The sequence below is a fragment of the Nansenia antarctica genome, assembly GCF_963989245.1.
Source record: "Nansenia antarctica genome assembly, chromosome: 1".
Lineage (NCBI taxonomy): Eukaryota > Metazoa > Chordata > Actinopteri > Argentiniformes > Microstomatidae > Nansenia > Nansenia antarctica.
The window spans coordinates 9,687,802-9,704,893 of record NC_137674.1 but is presented as its reverse complement, the minus strand read 5'-3'; the positions used below and the strand labels follow the sequence as shown (position 1 = coordinate 9,704,893).

The window sequence follows — 17,092 nt, the reverse complement described above, 5'->3', positions numbered from 1 at the left end:
CTTTTATAAGGAATAGAGTTTGATTTATTATATTTAATGAGGCATAATTAAAACGATAAAAGTTAAATGGTGATCAATAATGAGAATGAGAATGTAAACATGCACAAGGCATTGTGGCAATGTACCGTGGTTCCACATTCATTCAGATGGGGGGCAAGAAAACAAGGCAGGCATGCAATTTTCTAAATAACATTAACAGTCAATGTTTTACTGATATCAAAACACATACATTGATATTAGTGTACTATGATGGTATATACAGCAGAATGGATTTAAGAACATGTTGCAATAGACTGATGATAAAAAGTTGATTGAATAAGAATTGTTAAATAAAAGTAACAATGTCCAACACACCTTAGTAAAAGCACCAGTAGGATATTCCTGTCCAACAGTGAAATGAGAGCACACATATTCGTCTCGACTCAGAAAAGGCAACATAGCGGTGAGACAGTGGTACAGTAATAGGACAGGAACCAGTCACACATGATAGACTAATGGGAAAGCAAGATTAAGCCATTAAACAACTTAAGAAAATCAAGTGAGACCACTCTATGAAAGGTTTGAACATGATCTATTTTACAACCGTATGTTATGTTTAAAACGTCTAAATTAAGGTAACAATAGTGAAATTAAGGTGACAAATATAAATGTAAGACTTATTTACAAATATGAGCACATTGAAATGTCATTCTACTGCAAGAATGACAATTAGGGAAAACAAAGAAAGCACAGGTATAATACAATGCAGCAATATTTAACATGTAAACAATCGCAATTTCTTGCATCCAATAAAAGTGAGATAATAATAGTGAATAGTGAATGACCATTACAACAGTGCACACACCAGTATGAGTGCTAGTTGTGTGCTAGATTCTGAGGGAAGCATTGGATCACACTTAACACAAAGTTGCTCTTAGGCCTGTGTCGTAACGCTGAACTCACTAGTAATGTTGGACAAACATGTTTGGTAATGTAATGATTGTATTTTTAAATACAAAGTAATGGAGTACAGCAGTTTTTGTTATTAAAAAGTGGGAAAAGGACTGTTCCTATTTCCTCTTGTGTAATTGCCAGAAAAAGCTCAACTCCATTACCAAGTCACTAGAATGTCTTCACTAGAATCATTACAACACAAGACTGGAGCTAAATTAATGTTAAAGATGCAGTACAGAACTTTAGTTGTTAATTCTTTATATCAAATTTAGCTTAAGTGTTGACTGTATATGGTTCATGATGGGTTCATTGATTTCTTATCTCATTAAACCACAGTTTAAGACCAACAATCCTTAGCAAAATAGCTTTTGCTCATGGGTGTGGGGAGGTGTCCAATCAGGTCATTTCTTGATAACATTTCTGTCTAAGTAGGGGACCCTTTTTTGGTTTATGAGTGCTAATTGTAGAACTACTGGCTGAAATTATACAAAGGTTCTGTAGCACATCTTTAAGTGTCAGCTAGCAATTGTTGATCAAAATAATTGTCAATATAACACAACTCCCTTCACTGACTCACACATTCTATAAGTTCACTACATTTTAACATGACTTGTGTATATAGGGCCTTTTGTGCAAATCTCAATTTAAATTTGGTAATAAACAGCACAAACCATTAATCTGTAATTTCAGATTTTCATACAACAACCAATCACTCCAATGTTTAACTTTAAAATATGTACATTTCTTACAATGTTTTGAAACTATTTGGCACTATATTAACTCTAAGGTGTTAAGCAACTCCTTTGTTAAACACGGTCATATAAAAATACCTTTGAGAAAATAATTAACAATTAATTCCAAGTCTTATAGCCTTTATCCAGGATATACAGCATATGTTGAACCATATTCTATTAAAAGTTTAGGAAAAAATATGGTACAAAATAATCTGTATATCTCTCACAATACAAACATATTGCACAGATGAACAGTCAAATGCACAAATGGTAATCTGTAAAAACCACATATGATTACACAACAAAGCCTGGTTAGTGAATTAGAAAGTAACCCTTCCCTACAACCTTTTCGAGGGGTGAAAAACTAGTAACACCCAACTACACGGTCATTGAATTACTCATAAGATTATACTTCAAGCATTCCATTCAAGCTACAACATAGCATTAGTTGGGTTGTATTAATCGTAGCAGCCACCAGGGGGACTGCAGTTTACTCACATCACACTGGTGCTTAAACACATCATACAACCATGAAGATCAAAGGCTGCAACAGTTCTGTCGATGCTCAACTGAATACTTGGCACGACACTCAGGAGCAGATGAGATCTTGGTTACGCTAAAATGTATATGATACCCTATTCTTTGCAGACTTTGGTTTCTAGGAATGTAGTCCCATTACATACAGCCAATGACCAATCAAAACTCTTTCACACTATATGGCAGTCAAAACATACAATGTAGTGTAGTGATTGACTTTACAGCAGACTGCAGCTTCCGAGGGGGTTTTTGCCCTTCTTGGTCCTCTGTTTGTTTGGTCGCAAGCTGATGACTTCACGGCCGTTGCTAGAGTTCTGACTGGAGAGGTTACTACTTGTGGTGTTGAAAACACCTGAAAAGGTAGAAGATGTGAAGATGTGTCAATAAAGTGACTCGTATTAAAATTGCAAATGGTCATTACAGAATGTATGACATTAAACCTTCTCATATGCAGTTGTCAAGCCATACAGGAAAATGAGAGGAAAATAAGAAAAACAGCCAGAGATCTGGACTAATTTGGGATATTACTTTACATGGTTAACATAACAAGATGCTCACCAATTTTATTGCTTGTTGTATGCACCACCTCTGGCTCCTCTGCTGTTAGCTGCTTCAGTCGCTGAAGATATTTATCTGCTAGGTACTTAAAAACTGAAAAAGAAAGAAATATTAGGGTTGAATAATAAATAATAGTTAGTATTTAACTCAAGATGCTACTTTCACTCTCAGCTGAACACATGTAACTGTAACTTACCCTCATTTACATTGAGGTCCTCCTTTACTGAGGCCCGGTAAAACCTCAACTTTAACTTCTTGGCCAGACCTTCTGCCTCCTCACTATAGTACAGGGAAACAAATCAATTTACAAACAAATATCATGATTGACTGTCCATTAATTCCTTTAATTTCCAAGGAAGGATATGAATCTTGGGCAGTCTTACTTTTTTATCATCGTCTCATCCAGGAGGTCAATTTTGTTCTGCACCAGGACAGTTGGGATGTCTCCGACCTCTACCTCCACCTTCTCCCTCCAGCTGCTGATAGCCTGGAAGGACTCCCTGTCTGTGGTGGAGAAGACCAGTACACACGCCTGGGCACCTGGAACACAGAGGGGATGTCTCCACTTACAAGTATTAAAACCTCTGCTGTGGTCATCTCTAACCTCTTGCAATAGAACCAGCTGGATGGCAAAGACAGTGCTAGTAGTAATAAAAAAATAACTAACTACTGACCATGCCAAGAGTTGAAAAGAAAAGTTTTGTCCCAATCCTGTTTCCCTTTCCTACCCCTACGGCTCGTTTTGGAGTGCCACTCACTTTGGAGCCAAGCCCTCGGAACAGAGCAACAAGGGGTAGAGGTTGAAATCTTCCCCTATGAAACAGGGGACAACCCTTCAAGATCCTGATACGTCATCAGTCGTATCATAGAAAAAAATGGACCGACTTATATAGCGCCTTTATCCAAAGTGCTTTACAACGGCCTCTCATTCACCCATTCACACACACATTCACACACCAATGGCGGCAAGCTACCATGCAAGGTGCCGGCCTGCTCACTGGGAGCAATTTGGGGTTCAGTGTCTTGCCCAAGGACACTTCGACATGTGGCCAGCCGGGGCTCGAACCGCCGAACTGCCAACCTTCCGATCATTAGACGCCGACTCTACCTCCTGCGCCACAGCCGCCCCCCTAGAAAAGCATCGACCCTCGCGATTCATTCACAAATTAAGTTTCACCCTATCAATCTATCAAACAAGTAACACAAGAACAATGCTTCATTACCACGCCAGTTCATGACAGAATAGCAGTGCTCTGTAGGCTCGCAACCCTGCTCCTACCCTGCCAGTCTGCACTGATATTAGAGTAGCGGTAACAAGTGCAACAGCTTCATAAACAACAACTAAATAAACAGGATTGTACATCTAGTTCTGAAGCGGAAATGTGAATCGCGCTGCGATGGTGTATTTCTGTAGTTGGGTTGGCATAGGCTCACACAGCATCAGCATAATAGCAATGTGTTTGTTATGCTTGTTATAAAAGAAAAGCGCTGTCTAGAAAAGCGCTATATAAGTCTAATGTATTATTATTATTATTATTATTATTATTATAAAGAAAAGTTCTATAATACATTGAAATGACATTAAACTAAGATAATACGATGGTTATAATAATTGTTCAAATATTTATTAACAAAGAAAAAGTAATTACATTTGTGGTTGTCTTCCGCATTGCCTAGAGCGATATATTCCTGTAGATGATTCACAAGGCATTCTGGAACATGGCTCCGAACCTAGTCTGGTCGTGAAATCTTGGTAAAAAGCCCTACCCCACACGACCCAAAAAATTGGGACACCCCTACCTTACACGTGAACACGCAAAACGGAGTGAAAACGGAGCCGTAGGGGTGAAAACGGAGCCGTAGGGGTGAATTGGGATTTGGCCTTTGAGTGAGGTAAAGGGATCAATTCTGTCTTTACTGGCAGAGGGAAACAGTGAGCATCAGGTTGCTTCCCTCCTTAAAATTCCAAAGACGGCGGTTCATAAGAACATGGTGAAGCAGCAGATATTGGGGACAACAAATCTACAGATTGGGGTGAAAATGACTCTCCACTGACTGGGATGACTGCCAACTACAAAAAGAATGCAAACGGCAGCTGGGGTGAAGTGCACAGCGAGGACAGTTGGAAACAGGCTCCCAGTGGCAGGGCTGAAACAGGCTCCCAGTGGCAGGGCTGAAACAGGCTCCCAGTGGCAGGGCTGAAACAGGCTCCCAGTGGCAGGGCTGAAACAGGCTCCCAGTGGCAGGGCTGAAACAGGCTCCCAGTGGCAGGGCTGAAACAGACTCCCAGTGGCAGGGCTGAAACAGACTCCCAGTGGCAGGGCTGAAGTCGTGCAAAGCAAGAAAAAAGCCCTTCATCAATGAGAAGCAAATAAGAGCTAAGCTGAGGTTTGCAAACGACAATAAGGAGTGGACCATAGAGGACTGGAGTCATCTTCTCTGATGAGTCCAACTTTCAGCTTTGCCCAACACCTGGTCGTCTAATGGTTCGACGGAGACCTGGAGAGGCCTACAAGCCACAGTGTCTCGCAACCACCGTGAAATTTGGTGGAGGATCTGGGGGTGCTTCAGCAAGGCTGGGATTGGGCAGATATGTCTTTGTGAAGGACGCATGAATCAAGCCACGTACAAGGTTGTCGTGGATGAAAACTTGTTTCCTTCTGCTTGGACAATGTTCCCCAACTTTGAGGGTTGTTTTTTCCAGCAGGACAATGCTCCATGCCACACAGCCAGGTCAAGCAAGGTGTGGATGGAGGACCACCAGATCAAGGCCCTGTCACGGCACAATCTCCAGACCGGAAAACCTCTGGAATGTGATCAAGAGGAAGATGGATCTGCTTGCCAAGCTGCTTGAATTTTTGCACCAGGAGTGGCATGAAGTCACCCAACAGCATGAAAGACTGGTGAAATGAAAGACTGGTGGAGAGTATGCCAAGACACATGAAAGCTATGATTGAAAATCAGGGTTATTCCACCAAATATTGATTTCTGAACTCCTCCTAAGTTAAAACATTAGCATTGTGTTGAAAATGAATATGAATATGAATACATTATTCGAGGTCTGAACACACTGTATATTTTATTTTTTATTTTGGCCAGTTGTCATTTTCTGCATATAAATGCTATAAATGACAATATTTTGATTTGGAATTTGGGAGAAATTGTCAGTAGTTTATAGAATAAAACAAACATTTTCATTTTACTCAAACACATACCTATACATAGTAAAACCAGAGAAACTGATAATTTTCAGTAAGTTTTCTCTTATTTTTTTTCCAGAGCTGTATATGAAGTGGGTGGGGCTAAGCTAAGGGGTAATGGTTGTTTATGGACAGGCCATAGGTGTCTTACCGCGATAGTAGGCCTTGGTGATGGCATCAAACTCTTCCTGCCCTGCGGTGTCCCACAACATCAACCTCACATCTTCATCATTCACTCTGGGAGAATCAAAAAAGACAAACAGGTTTTTAAAGGTCCAGTATGTTTTGAGCTTTAAAATAAGGCTAAATGGCCACGATAAATCAGTAGTAATTAAGGAATTAGACTGTTTTGGTCTGAAATCATGTTTCAAGGTTGAACACTGGCCTTCACTTACCTATTTCACATTGTGTTTGTTTACAAGGATATGCACACATTTGCTGCAATTAAAAAAACCTAATATAATGCATGTATGTAATATATTTTATACATTGAATGTGGCCAAAGAGGGCACAGCAAAGTGCTATATGCTTCACTATGCCAGGATTTTCCCTGGCATTCCCTAAAAGTAACTATGCTCCCTCATGCACTCTAGTTGGGTTATCTGGACGTTGTAAGTCCTTTATCTGGAGAGAAGGCCATTCATTCCTTATCAGTATGAAGAAGACCAAGACATCAATCCCAAGCTTTTCTCAGAGAGAAAGTGTTTTCTTTTGACACTTTGCATGTGAAGTATGGGTTGCTTCTAGGGCTGGGTTAAAAAAATCGATTTCCCGATTCTGAATCGATCTAATGAGCGATTATCGATTCATAAATCCCGAGATCGATCTTTCATGTTTGTTTTGTTTGTTTGTTTGTTTTCTGCTTGCAGCTTCAACCCGCAACGAGATCTCGTGCTACAAGAATTTATCATATCTCACGCAACGACCAGGCTTAAAGGCAGATGTCTGGGTGCATTTTGGATGTAAAAATGATGACGATAGAGATGAGCAGGACAAAACGAGATCTCGTTGCGGGTTGAAGCTGCAAGCAGAAAAAAAACTAAAAACAAAAACAAACATGAAAGATCGATCTCGGGATTTATGAATCGATAATCGCTCATTAGATCGATTCAGAATCGGGAAATCGATTTTTTTAACCCAGCCCTAGTTGCTTCACATCTGCAAAGCATATGAACAAGAAAGATTGACTCACATGAGAGATTGGTTTTAGGAAGCAACAACAGCAACACCATAACACAACACAACAACAGTCACCGAATAGTTTCAGTTAGATAGCATACCATAGCTGTCTTACAAATAGCATGCTTAAGATGTAGGCTAATATATTAAAACCAGTAGATTTAAGAATGCATTTGTGTGCAGAAAAGAAGACATCGTTTACGTTGGTCTTCTGTATCTTTACAGTGGGTGTGACTGTTTACAACATGACATTAATGGATTATATGCAGTAGCTTACAGTATCTGCCTTTCCAGGAAGTCCACTCCGATGGTCTTTTTGTAGTCCTTAGTGAAGATGCCCTTGCAGTAGCGCTGGATCATACTCGACTTTCCAACCGCACCGTTGCCCACCACAACCACCTTGATGGCCACTTCCATGTCCTCTTCCAACATGGCTGTGTGCTTTTTCTAGGCTTTCCTCACGGTTTCAGTCAGTAACCTTGGTTACTTGGGTTGCTTCAGTGGACTTTAACAGGATCAGTTCAGACACCTGACAGGGGGACAGCATATAATTGAATACATTTACATATTGATGCTGATGCCATATGTATGCATCGATCGGGCACAAAAAGGTCTTAAAATGTGATCTCTCCATAGACCACAATCTGCACATAATATTTAAAAACAAATTACATTCAGCAGACGCTTTTATCGCTAATGTTTCTGTTCAAATGATGAGCCCTAATAAAAAGATCCCACTGTTTGTTCAACAATGTGCTGTTCTTTGTTTGGATGTGCATTTTCTACCTCACTGCTCCTCTAACCATAAAACCTTCACTAGCTGGCTGTTTTACAGCTGAGAGTAAACATAAGGCAGTGCATCCAGAGAGCCCTCTGAAGTAACATCAGCTGATGACGCCTCATGTCCTTGCGTGCGACAGCTCAGCCTTGGTTCCCATACAGTTTCCATTAGGTAGCCAGGCTGTCTAACCAGGAGAGACCAGGGTGTAGCCTAGGCCGAGCTGACGTGGCAGAGTTTCAAGGACTGAGGCCATGATGCTCCAGATGGTTTTGTTGTCTTCCCACCCACGCCAGATCCCACCCAATCCCCTCCATGGTAATGTGATTGAGAACATCACAACATTAACACAACAGCAACTAAACTGAGAATCCCTATTCAAAGCAGTCCCCCGCCCCGTCCATGTCTAAATCAGTCTCAGTTGACTTTCCAGATTGGCAGCATCTATTACAATTACCAAGACGACACTATTCCTTGAACACAAACCAAACTAACAAAAACAAACAACGTACTACGATTCTCCATAGACAGGGATACTAGGCAACTACAATGTGCACAGGTTGAATTACAATGTGGAGCCTGTCCTGCAATGTCTCACCCAAGGTAAGGTAACTAAATACAGAGGCCTGCCGTAACTTAGCTGCAAGTAAGGACGTCAGCTTCATTTACAACCAGCTCAACACTGCAGTGCAGACCTCACACACACTTGTAGAAATTCTGCTTAAACAGAGGGTGACACAACAGACCTATCTTTTTAGATTGCAGTGTGCAGGTAGTCAGGCAAACCATCCACAGTACTTGTCTGAACAAATCATTAGGCCTAGCTCTACCAGCCTGGGAACCTTAAAGTGAGCTATCAAAGTCCCACAGGTTCTGGCAGGTTTTGTTTCCTGCAGATACAACGTAGACAGTGTGTGTGTGTGTGTGTGTGTGTGTGTGTGTGTGTGTGTGTGTGTGTGTGTGTGTGTGTGTGTGCGCGTACGTTTTCTGTGGATACCTATAGACGCATCTTGTCTAGCCAACCATTTTAAAAGGAGAAGCCTAAAAAAAGAGTTTAGTGAGGCAAGTAGGTGACCCCCAATTCAACCTGATTTGTTCCTCAATGGAATATGGTCACAGTTTTACATTAACTTGCACCCTGCAACCTTTGTAGGAACTCTTCATCACACAGTAACACATAGAACATTGGTCATTTATTTGTTATTGCATAATAATTGTGCTAATGTCAGAGTTATGTTATCACACAAGTAGAACAAGGACTTTCTTGTCACACTTGTGAAATAATTCACACCGCTCAATGGTATCTACAGTAATAATAATAATAATAGTTCCTATGTTACATTGTAGGCTATACACATCTTAATACATATGATGTTATTCACTGTAAGGCAACTAAATTAACACTGATCCCAGAATGGATCACTCCAATGGATTCATTGTCTTGTGTTTAGATGTTCAGCACTGGAAAAAGCAGCAACACAAAAATCTGATAACGACTGGCAATAATTTGAAGACAGATAAACCATAATTCCTAACAATATTGTGAGCTTAGAATGATAAGGTTCTATCTCCGTTTAGGGCAGTTCAGAGATATTGAGCGTCAAAGTTTTTACATTCCATTATGTTTTGTGAGATGGAACCTTTGTATTTTATGAATTACAAACTCAAAAATGTCAACATTTTAAAAAATAACACCACACAGGCATTAATAAACACCTAATGGATCAGATTATGTAAAAAACCCTCAATTTTGACAAAAACGGAGATGGAACCTTATAATTCTAACGTCACGACTTGTATCCATCATGATCTCTTACCTGAATAATAGTTACATGCCTGGCTCCGTGCAGCTGCTGCAACAACACGAAACGATGTCTCCGATCCGATCACTCCTGCCCTGGTGTTTTGGCCTGTGCCAAACGAAATGTGCAAACTAGGAAAAACGATGGGTTACACAAGACAGAGAAACTCTCTATAACCAAATCTAGCTTACCTAGATAGATCAGATGCATGAAATTGCAAGGATTGTCCGGGGCCTCCAAGACTAGCCCCCTGGTACCGTTACTGGCTATGTTATAGCAAGCAATGTCATCAATCATTCAGTAATAACTGGCTGTAATAAGAGACAGTTTTGACTGATCAACTCAAAAGGATGGGGGTACAATACCCATGCATTCACATCGATTCTGATCGGTGAGTGAGTGCCCGATCTAATGGTAGACAAAGGCTCGAATTCAACACGTTTGTGTAACACCCCCCTGCCTTGCCTTGCTGCGTTTCTCTCTCACACTACTTCCCAAGCCAGCTGCAGGTTGCTATAATAACGCTTTGGGGTTTCCGCTGGGCGGTACCAGCTGACAGTGACGTTAGAATTATAACTTATAATGGAAGGACTTTTAACTGTTAATATAATATAAGGTTCTATCTCAATTTTTGTCAAAATTGAGTTTTTTTTACATAATCTGATCCATTAGGTGTTTATTAATGCCTGTGTGGTGTTATTTTTTTTAAAATGTTGACATGTTTTAGTTAGTAATTCATAAAATACAAAGGTTCCATCTCACAAAACATAATGGAATGTAAAAACGTTGACGCTCAATATCTCTGAACTGCCCTAAACGGAGATAGAACCGTATCATTCTAAACTCACGATGACAGTGAGTTTGAACACAGCCACGCTTTTCTGTACCAGGATCAGTTTCTGAACTGCAGCTGAGAGGCAGCTCCAATGGCCAGCCTGAACACACTTTCCTGGCTGATCCTGAGTCAGTTCGTGTCACTGGAAGGAAATGGAAATGACTTCACATTTGAGGGTTTTGCGTTCCAGTCTTTTGTTTTTTTCCCACCACTTGCACTTTACTACCCTGCCGATCTTGTTACATCTCCCAAATTGTTGGCGATGATTTTTGAGACAGCACAATATTTTACAGGTCCCTGGTCAAGCACGTGACACGTCAAGGCGGAAACGGCGACGTGATTGGTTCTCTAGCTACCTACGTCATTTACCCGCGTTTCAGAATCCGCGTTTTGACACTTCTTGTCTGTCTTGGCGGGATTCGGCCACTTGTGTTATTCAACAACAAAGTTGACCAACAATTTCCGAGCCAAGTCACTCTTCTCTTCGGTAAGTGGATTGTCTGATTTAAACGTGTAATCTGTTTCCATTATTATGGCACACGTTTTTGATTATGTGCCGCACATATAAAGAAAGTGACTGACAGTAAAACTACTGTTATTAAGCTAAAGCTAAGCTAGCAAGATAGGTTATGATGTTATTGGATGTGTTCAATTCGTGTCGCTTATGTATCGTCGTAACTCAGACAATTCTTACTAGTTCTGCCTGATTATCTTGTGTAACTGTCAATCAAATATACTGTAAGACGTAGGCAGACACGAAATTCCTGGATAAGCAACGTTATAATTCATCCTTTTACCTCTAAGACTGAAGCTCAGCTTCTACCCTAGGGCCATTCAGGCCCTGAACACAGCAAAGACCTAGGTTCTAGGCCCTGGACAATCCAACTTGATGGCAGCTACTAGATTGTAATCAAGTGCAATACTGAAATACAACTGTGAACATTTCAAAACCTGCAAACTGCGACACTTTAAATGAATGTGCAATAACACTATGTGCAATATGACAACCCTAGGGTACATAAGGTTCAGAGATAGGAAATGTTAGAATAGGTATAGCATAGCATAGAGTACAGCACAGTGTTTTATTTGTATAGTATAGTATAGTGGATAGTGTATATAGCCTTTATTTATGTAAACCAGCTCTTTTCCCTTCTTGTTTTTAGTATTTTTTTCCTAGCACCAGGGGAGCCCCCCCTCCCAAATGTCGTTGTTTGGTACCTGTACTATATCAATGACAATAAAGACCATTCATGCATTCATTCATTCATTCATAGGCAACATGCAGTTCCAGAGCAGAAGGAAGAGAACCATTGGCAATCCTCAGACGGAGCTGTACGGGCATTGTCTGCAGCTTTACGGCCAGCCACCTAATGAAAACATCTCATTGAGCGAATTTGAGACGTTTGCTGTGGAAAGGTTGAAACGTAAGTCAAAGCCCCACTCAGTGATTTCTGCATACTATGCCTCCAACAACATGTCGCAAAGACATTATTAATATGACATGCATATTAGGTCTTGATTTAATGTATGTTAGGGCCTACTTCTTGTAAAGAAGGAGATTAAAGCATGATTCCACAAGATAAAGCGCCCCCATCACCATCACCATATGAAGTAGTGTTCTATGAAACACGTCAAGATGCTGCAAACAGTAGGACCTAGCCTAGAAGTGTGATCGTCTCCTGAAATACCGAATGTAAACCAACTGCGCTGTTGAAAATATCTGTTGCATCTATTCTAGTCATCAATTAATCCATGTGGGTTCATATTATTGTTGTCTTGCATTCTAGTCTTGAAGACAGTTGAGAATTTGGGAGTGAGCTATGTGAAAACATCTGAGCAATACACTAAGAAGCTGGATGCAGAGATCTCAAACCTGAACTTCCCCTACAAAACTGAGGCTGTAAGTACCACATTATTTAACCAATAAGATCATGATATTAATAGATAAATGCAGTAATCCAATTGAGAAATGCAGAGTAAGAAATTATATTTATACTACTGTAATAAAGTCTAAAAATGTCTAAATACAGCACTAGTTGTATATACTAGTGTCAATACATAATGTAATGACACAAAGCAAGTGTAAAATGCAATAAATAAAAGTTACAGAAAATTTAATATTTGCACTAGCATTGTTAAATACAATATAATGTACAGTGGCAAGAAAAAGTATGTGATCCCTTTGGAATTACCTGGTTTTCTGCAGTAACTGGTCATAAAATGTGATCTGATCTTCATCTAAGTCCCAGATGAAGATCCGATCTAAGTATAGTGAGTATAAACACTCATACACAGTGCTTAAGCTAATAACACACAAACAATTATAATCTTTCATGTCTTTATCGAACACACCCATTGAACATTCACAGTACTAGTGGAAAAAGTGAACCCTTGGATTTAATATCTGGTCGAACCTCCTTTGGCAGCTATAACCTCAAGGAAGCACTTCCGCTAACTGCCGATCAGACCTGCACCACATTCAATCTTGGACCATTCTTCCTTACAGAACTGCTCCAGCTCAGCCATATTCTTAGGAGGTCTGGTGTAAACAGCTTTCTTGAGGTCATTCCACAGCATCTCTATTGGGTTAAGGTCTGGGCTTTTTTGGAGACCAGCGGCTTCCTCTGTGGTGTCCTGCCATGGCTGTTCAATGTTTTACGTATGGGAGACTCATGAACAGAGATGTTAACCAGTTCCAATGATTCCTTCAAGCCTTTAGCTTTGTCTTAGCCATTGTCTCCATGTATAGACAATTTGTCTAACTGTGAATTGATGAACATCTAAACTCTTTGAGATTACTTTGTAACCCTTTCTAGCTTGAGTAGCCAGTCTGCTGAGATCTACAGATCAGAGTGTATGAACTCGATTGTTACTCCACTGGGGAAATGACATTGGACGACCTCCCAACTGGAAACCAGTATTATGATTCTGCACAACGCCAAACTGAAATTAACTCCGTGATGATGGAGCCGAATTTAAATGTAGACTGTTTGATAGAAATATTGGAATATATTAGCCTACATCTTGTAACTTATGGGGATGAACAGTATTTTCCTCTATAGGGCACCAAGATATACAAGCAGCTGTGTCAAACCATGTGGAGAGAGGACACAGCACCAAAAAACAATAATACCATTTGAAGTTTGGGAGACTCAATACCCCCTCACTTTTCTGCCTCTGGAGGATTAAGAATTTAAGTCTGGGCTTCTCCCCCCCCCTTATACATTTGGAAGAAAGAGAATGTAATCTGTCTTCCAGTAGCCACTTGGTGGTGCTAGTGGGAGCATGGAACTGAAAAGATTGTCTTTTTTTTTTTTAAATGAAGAATATTCATTTTAATAACTGAAATACGGGAATGAAATGAGAGGGGAGAAGTTTTCCACCTTTGTAGATCGGATTCTACCTCCTTCAGCACATTCTTATAATTAATTGAGAACAATTACCACTGTGTTTGAGATCGAGGGGTGGATTGAGACACCTAGATATTATTTAATATTCTGGACGACTGGGATGTTTAATGGAATATCTACCTGTCTAGCTGAAACATTCAGTGGCAGTACTGTAGTGCAGATTTTCCCCAGTAAATGTTATAAGTCAAAGGATCTCTAACCCACACCTCCGATCTCCTTTCATTGATTGGACTCCAGGTTTGTGCCTGCCTCCAATTAGCTTTTGTATTAGCCATTAGCCTAGGGCTTCATATCCTTTTCCCAACCTACACTGTGAATGTTTGAATGATGTATTCAATATGGACAAGAACAATACTATAATGTTTGTGTTATTAGTTAAAAGAAACATATTGTGTTTGTTAATTTTTGACACAATTTATACATAAATGCAGGTAATTCCAAAGGGTTCACTCACTTTTTCTTGCCACTGTATAGCCTTTTCCATTTCAGAATTACTGGTTACTGAACAATAATGTAGTCTGTCAATGGCAGCTGAGTTTTTAAGATGCCCAAGCCCTCATGGCATAGTATAGAAAAAGTAAAGTTTTTCCCCAGACAAGTTAGTGTTTTGCTGTGTAGAATCCATCATATGTCAACTTTGCTTTCCTCTACTAATTGCCTTTATGGTGAAGACAGAGTTCTCTCATCACGACGTCCTCCTGTTTGAAAATGTTGATTGCGTTGTTAAGTTCATGTTAGTTGTGTTGCTTTCCCGTCCTTCATTCTGTCAGCATGGCTTCTCAGTCGCATCTCATATGAAACCAGAAAATATGAATGTGTCATTGTGCCACAATGTCTGATATTTGTTTTATCATTTTCAAACCATTAAGAATGACAAGAAGCCTTTGACTGGGCCCAGTGAATATGAGAAACGAAGGAAGGACCATATCTCCCACTTCATTCTTCGGCTTGCTTATTGCCAAACGTAAGTGAAGTCTTTACTTAGTCTTTTATGTTAACAGGCTTGTTCTCCAAATGAGCTTGTACAATACTAAAACAAGAGAAAATGACCAAATATCATCATAAGTGATAGCCTGAATTAGTAATTAGCAATTAGCTATTGTTCGATATGACCTAAACATTCTGGGCGGGTGTCCCTGACTGGCATGCCTGTTGTTTGTGTTTTATTTTCTGCACTGTGTTGTTTGTTTCAATGTCATCTTGCAGAGAGGATCTCAGACGGTGGCTTATACAGCAGGAAATTGACCTTTTCCGTTATCGCTTCAATTGCCTGCCGTCAAAATACAAAACTGAATTTCTTCATCGAAATAGTCTTCATTATGATACGGTGAGCCCTTTTTTATTGTTGGTTTCTCATGGCTTTAATATGATAATGTCAATAGGCATTTTAGAAACACATGTTACTTTAATCATACCATACTGTATAAGATAAGTCTGAATGTACTATCAATTAAAGGGCCTGATACGAACTGTGCCCATAGAAATGCATTTGAGCTGTCTGGGGAAATGTTGTGGTGTTTCAGCTTTTAGACAGCAGAGGGAGCTGTAAGATCACAATACTGGCAGTTATACCAGCCCTGAGAATGCCATCATTATATTGTGCTACTGTATACTATCAGCTGTCAACATGTTTTTTGTGTGTGGGGGGGGTCATTGAACACCTATTCTCTCTCCTAATGTTTTACCAGATTAGTGTTGATGAAAAGAGAAACCTGATGGATAAACTTGTCCACTCAAGCTATGGTGTCAGTGGGATCACTGTTGAGGACCAAGACTTCTACAAAGTAAGTCATGTAGTTCCCCTCTTTTTTTATTGAGACTGCAAAGTTGAACTCGTATTCAGCGCTTGGCACCCTGTGAAAGCACTGCACTCAGTGAGAAGGATCAGATGTTTCCCCTTAGGATGACAACTTCATGTTGGGAGGGTAAATAATCTGGATGAGCAACCCTGTTGAGTAAATGACCTCATTCCCTTTTAAAGGTCCCGTTTCAAGACGCCCTGGATTTGGTCCGAACACGGAAAGTCTACCTCAAGGGGGGTTACGTCTACATCCCTCACCAGGACATTGTCGCCATCGTTCTCAATGACTACCGCACCAGACTATCCAAAGCACTCGCGGTAATGTGGCCAATATTATGGTATCAATTTCAATCTACAAAGTAACATATCGCCATGACGAACGCTAGGAAGAAAGAGGCGTTAGTTGTTTACATTACTATGAAAAGTGTAGAGGTGTGAACTTGGAGCGTGGCCGCACTTATCCAATCAGGAGAGACAACGTTGAGTTTGAATTATCATGAAATCCTAACGCTTTCCAAGAAGGCACACTGTATGTCCTTGTCCAGACGGCAGGTTCCAGCGAAGATGGTCACAACAAGAGGAGCTTGTCTCATCTGATTAATATCGAAAAGGAATCAATCAGTACGAGACAGATAGCTGGTTCCTCTCTTAGGATCGCCATAACGATAACTCGCAAGAGTAATTCTTTTAGATGGGTTCTGTGATGGTGGCCGTCTTGGTTATCACTCAGACATCCAAGAATGGTTGCTCAAACTCAAATATGATCGTCACTTTTCTAACAGGAAGGCTTTAGTAGGAGTTGATTAATTTCCCTGTGACAGCCTTTGTCCAGTAGTCCTCAACACATTTACGCTTCATAGCTGGTTGTACACTCAATCAGTTATTTAATTCATTAGAAATGGAACACAAATCAACATAATTTTCTTGCACACTGCTCGTATTTACGGCGAAAAAACCCAAGCGTCAACCTCAGCAGCACGTCCATGTTAACGGGTGAGAGCAGCCATACAGCACGCGTGAGGCGCGGGTCTCAAGCGTTTCTCACGCTGGCTGCCACAGCACGCCATCTAGAGATTAGGACTCTCGCCTATTTTTCCCCGTGCTGCAGGCAAAACTCAGTGTGCAAAGATAAGGCTGGCAGTAGCAGCTCCGCAGGTAGAGCCACAGAAGAAACGCACCCAGTGTGGAAGCCGATTTGAAAGCCGAATCTTTGTTGTTTCGCTAACTAGGATGGAGCGATGGAGCACGGTCTGAAACCTGTGTGTTTGTTTGTTTTGGTTCAGGGTGATTTTTTTTCTGCTAATAATAATCTTCAACTATTTTCG

At 40.4% G+C, this 17,092-nt stretch overlaps 2 protein-coding genes across 3 annotated transcripts in view; one reads left to right on the top strand and one right to left on the bottom strand.

Annotated features, from left to right (window-relative positions):
- Positions 1–1,941: 1,941 nt before the first annotated feature.
- rab23 (RAB23, member RAS oncogene family) lies at positions 1,942–10,165 on the bottom strand. 2 transcript variants are annotated; one of them, XM_080547171.1, is made up of 8 exons: positions 9,913–10,165; positions 9,737–9,829; positions 7,419–7,670; positions 6,114–6,199; positions 3,146–3,302; positions 2,959–3,041; positions 2,763–2,855; positions 1,942–2,556 (listed from the first exon to the last, which is right to left on the bottom strand). In XM_080547171.1, the coding sequence occupies exons 3-8, from the start codon at positions 7,571–7,573 to the stop codon at positions 2,423–2,425; spliced, it is 708 nt and encodes a 235-aa protein (XP_080403297.1). In that variant the 5' UTR covers positions 7,574–7,670; positions 9,737–9,829; positions 9,913–10,165; the 3' UTR covers positions 1,942–2,422. The 2 variants fall into 2 exon arrangements, with proteins under 2 accessions (XP_080403297.1, XP_080403296.1); XM_080547170.1 differs by having other exon boundaries at positions 9,737–10,165.
- Positions 10,166–11,835: 1,670 nt separating this feature from the next.
- Positions 11,836–17,092, top strand: part of prim2 (DNA primase subunit 2) — a gene marked incomplete at both ends in the record, with an annotated part of 58,308 nt that continues 53,051 nt past the window's right edge. Inside the window, 6 exons of the mRNA XM_080524011.1 lie at positions 11,836–11,980; positions 12,344–12,456; positions 14,836–14,930; positions 15,173–15,293; positions 15,655–15,750; positions 15,948–16,085. Coding sequence (XP_080380137.1) covers positions 11,836–11,980; positions 12,344–12,456; positions 14,836–14,930; positions 15,173–15,293; positions 15,655–15,750; positions 15,948–16,085 — 708 coding nt within the window. The remainder of the gene's footprint in view (positions 11,981–12,343; positions 12,457–14,835; positions 14,931–15,172; positions 15,294–15,654; positions 15,751–15,947; positions 16,086–17,092) is intronic.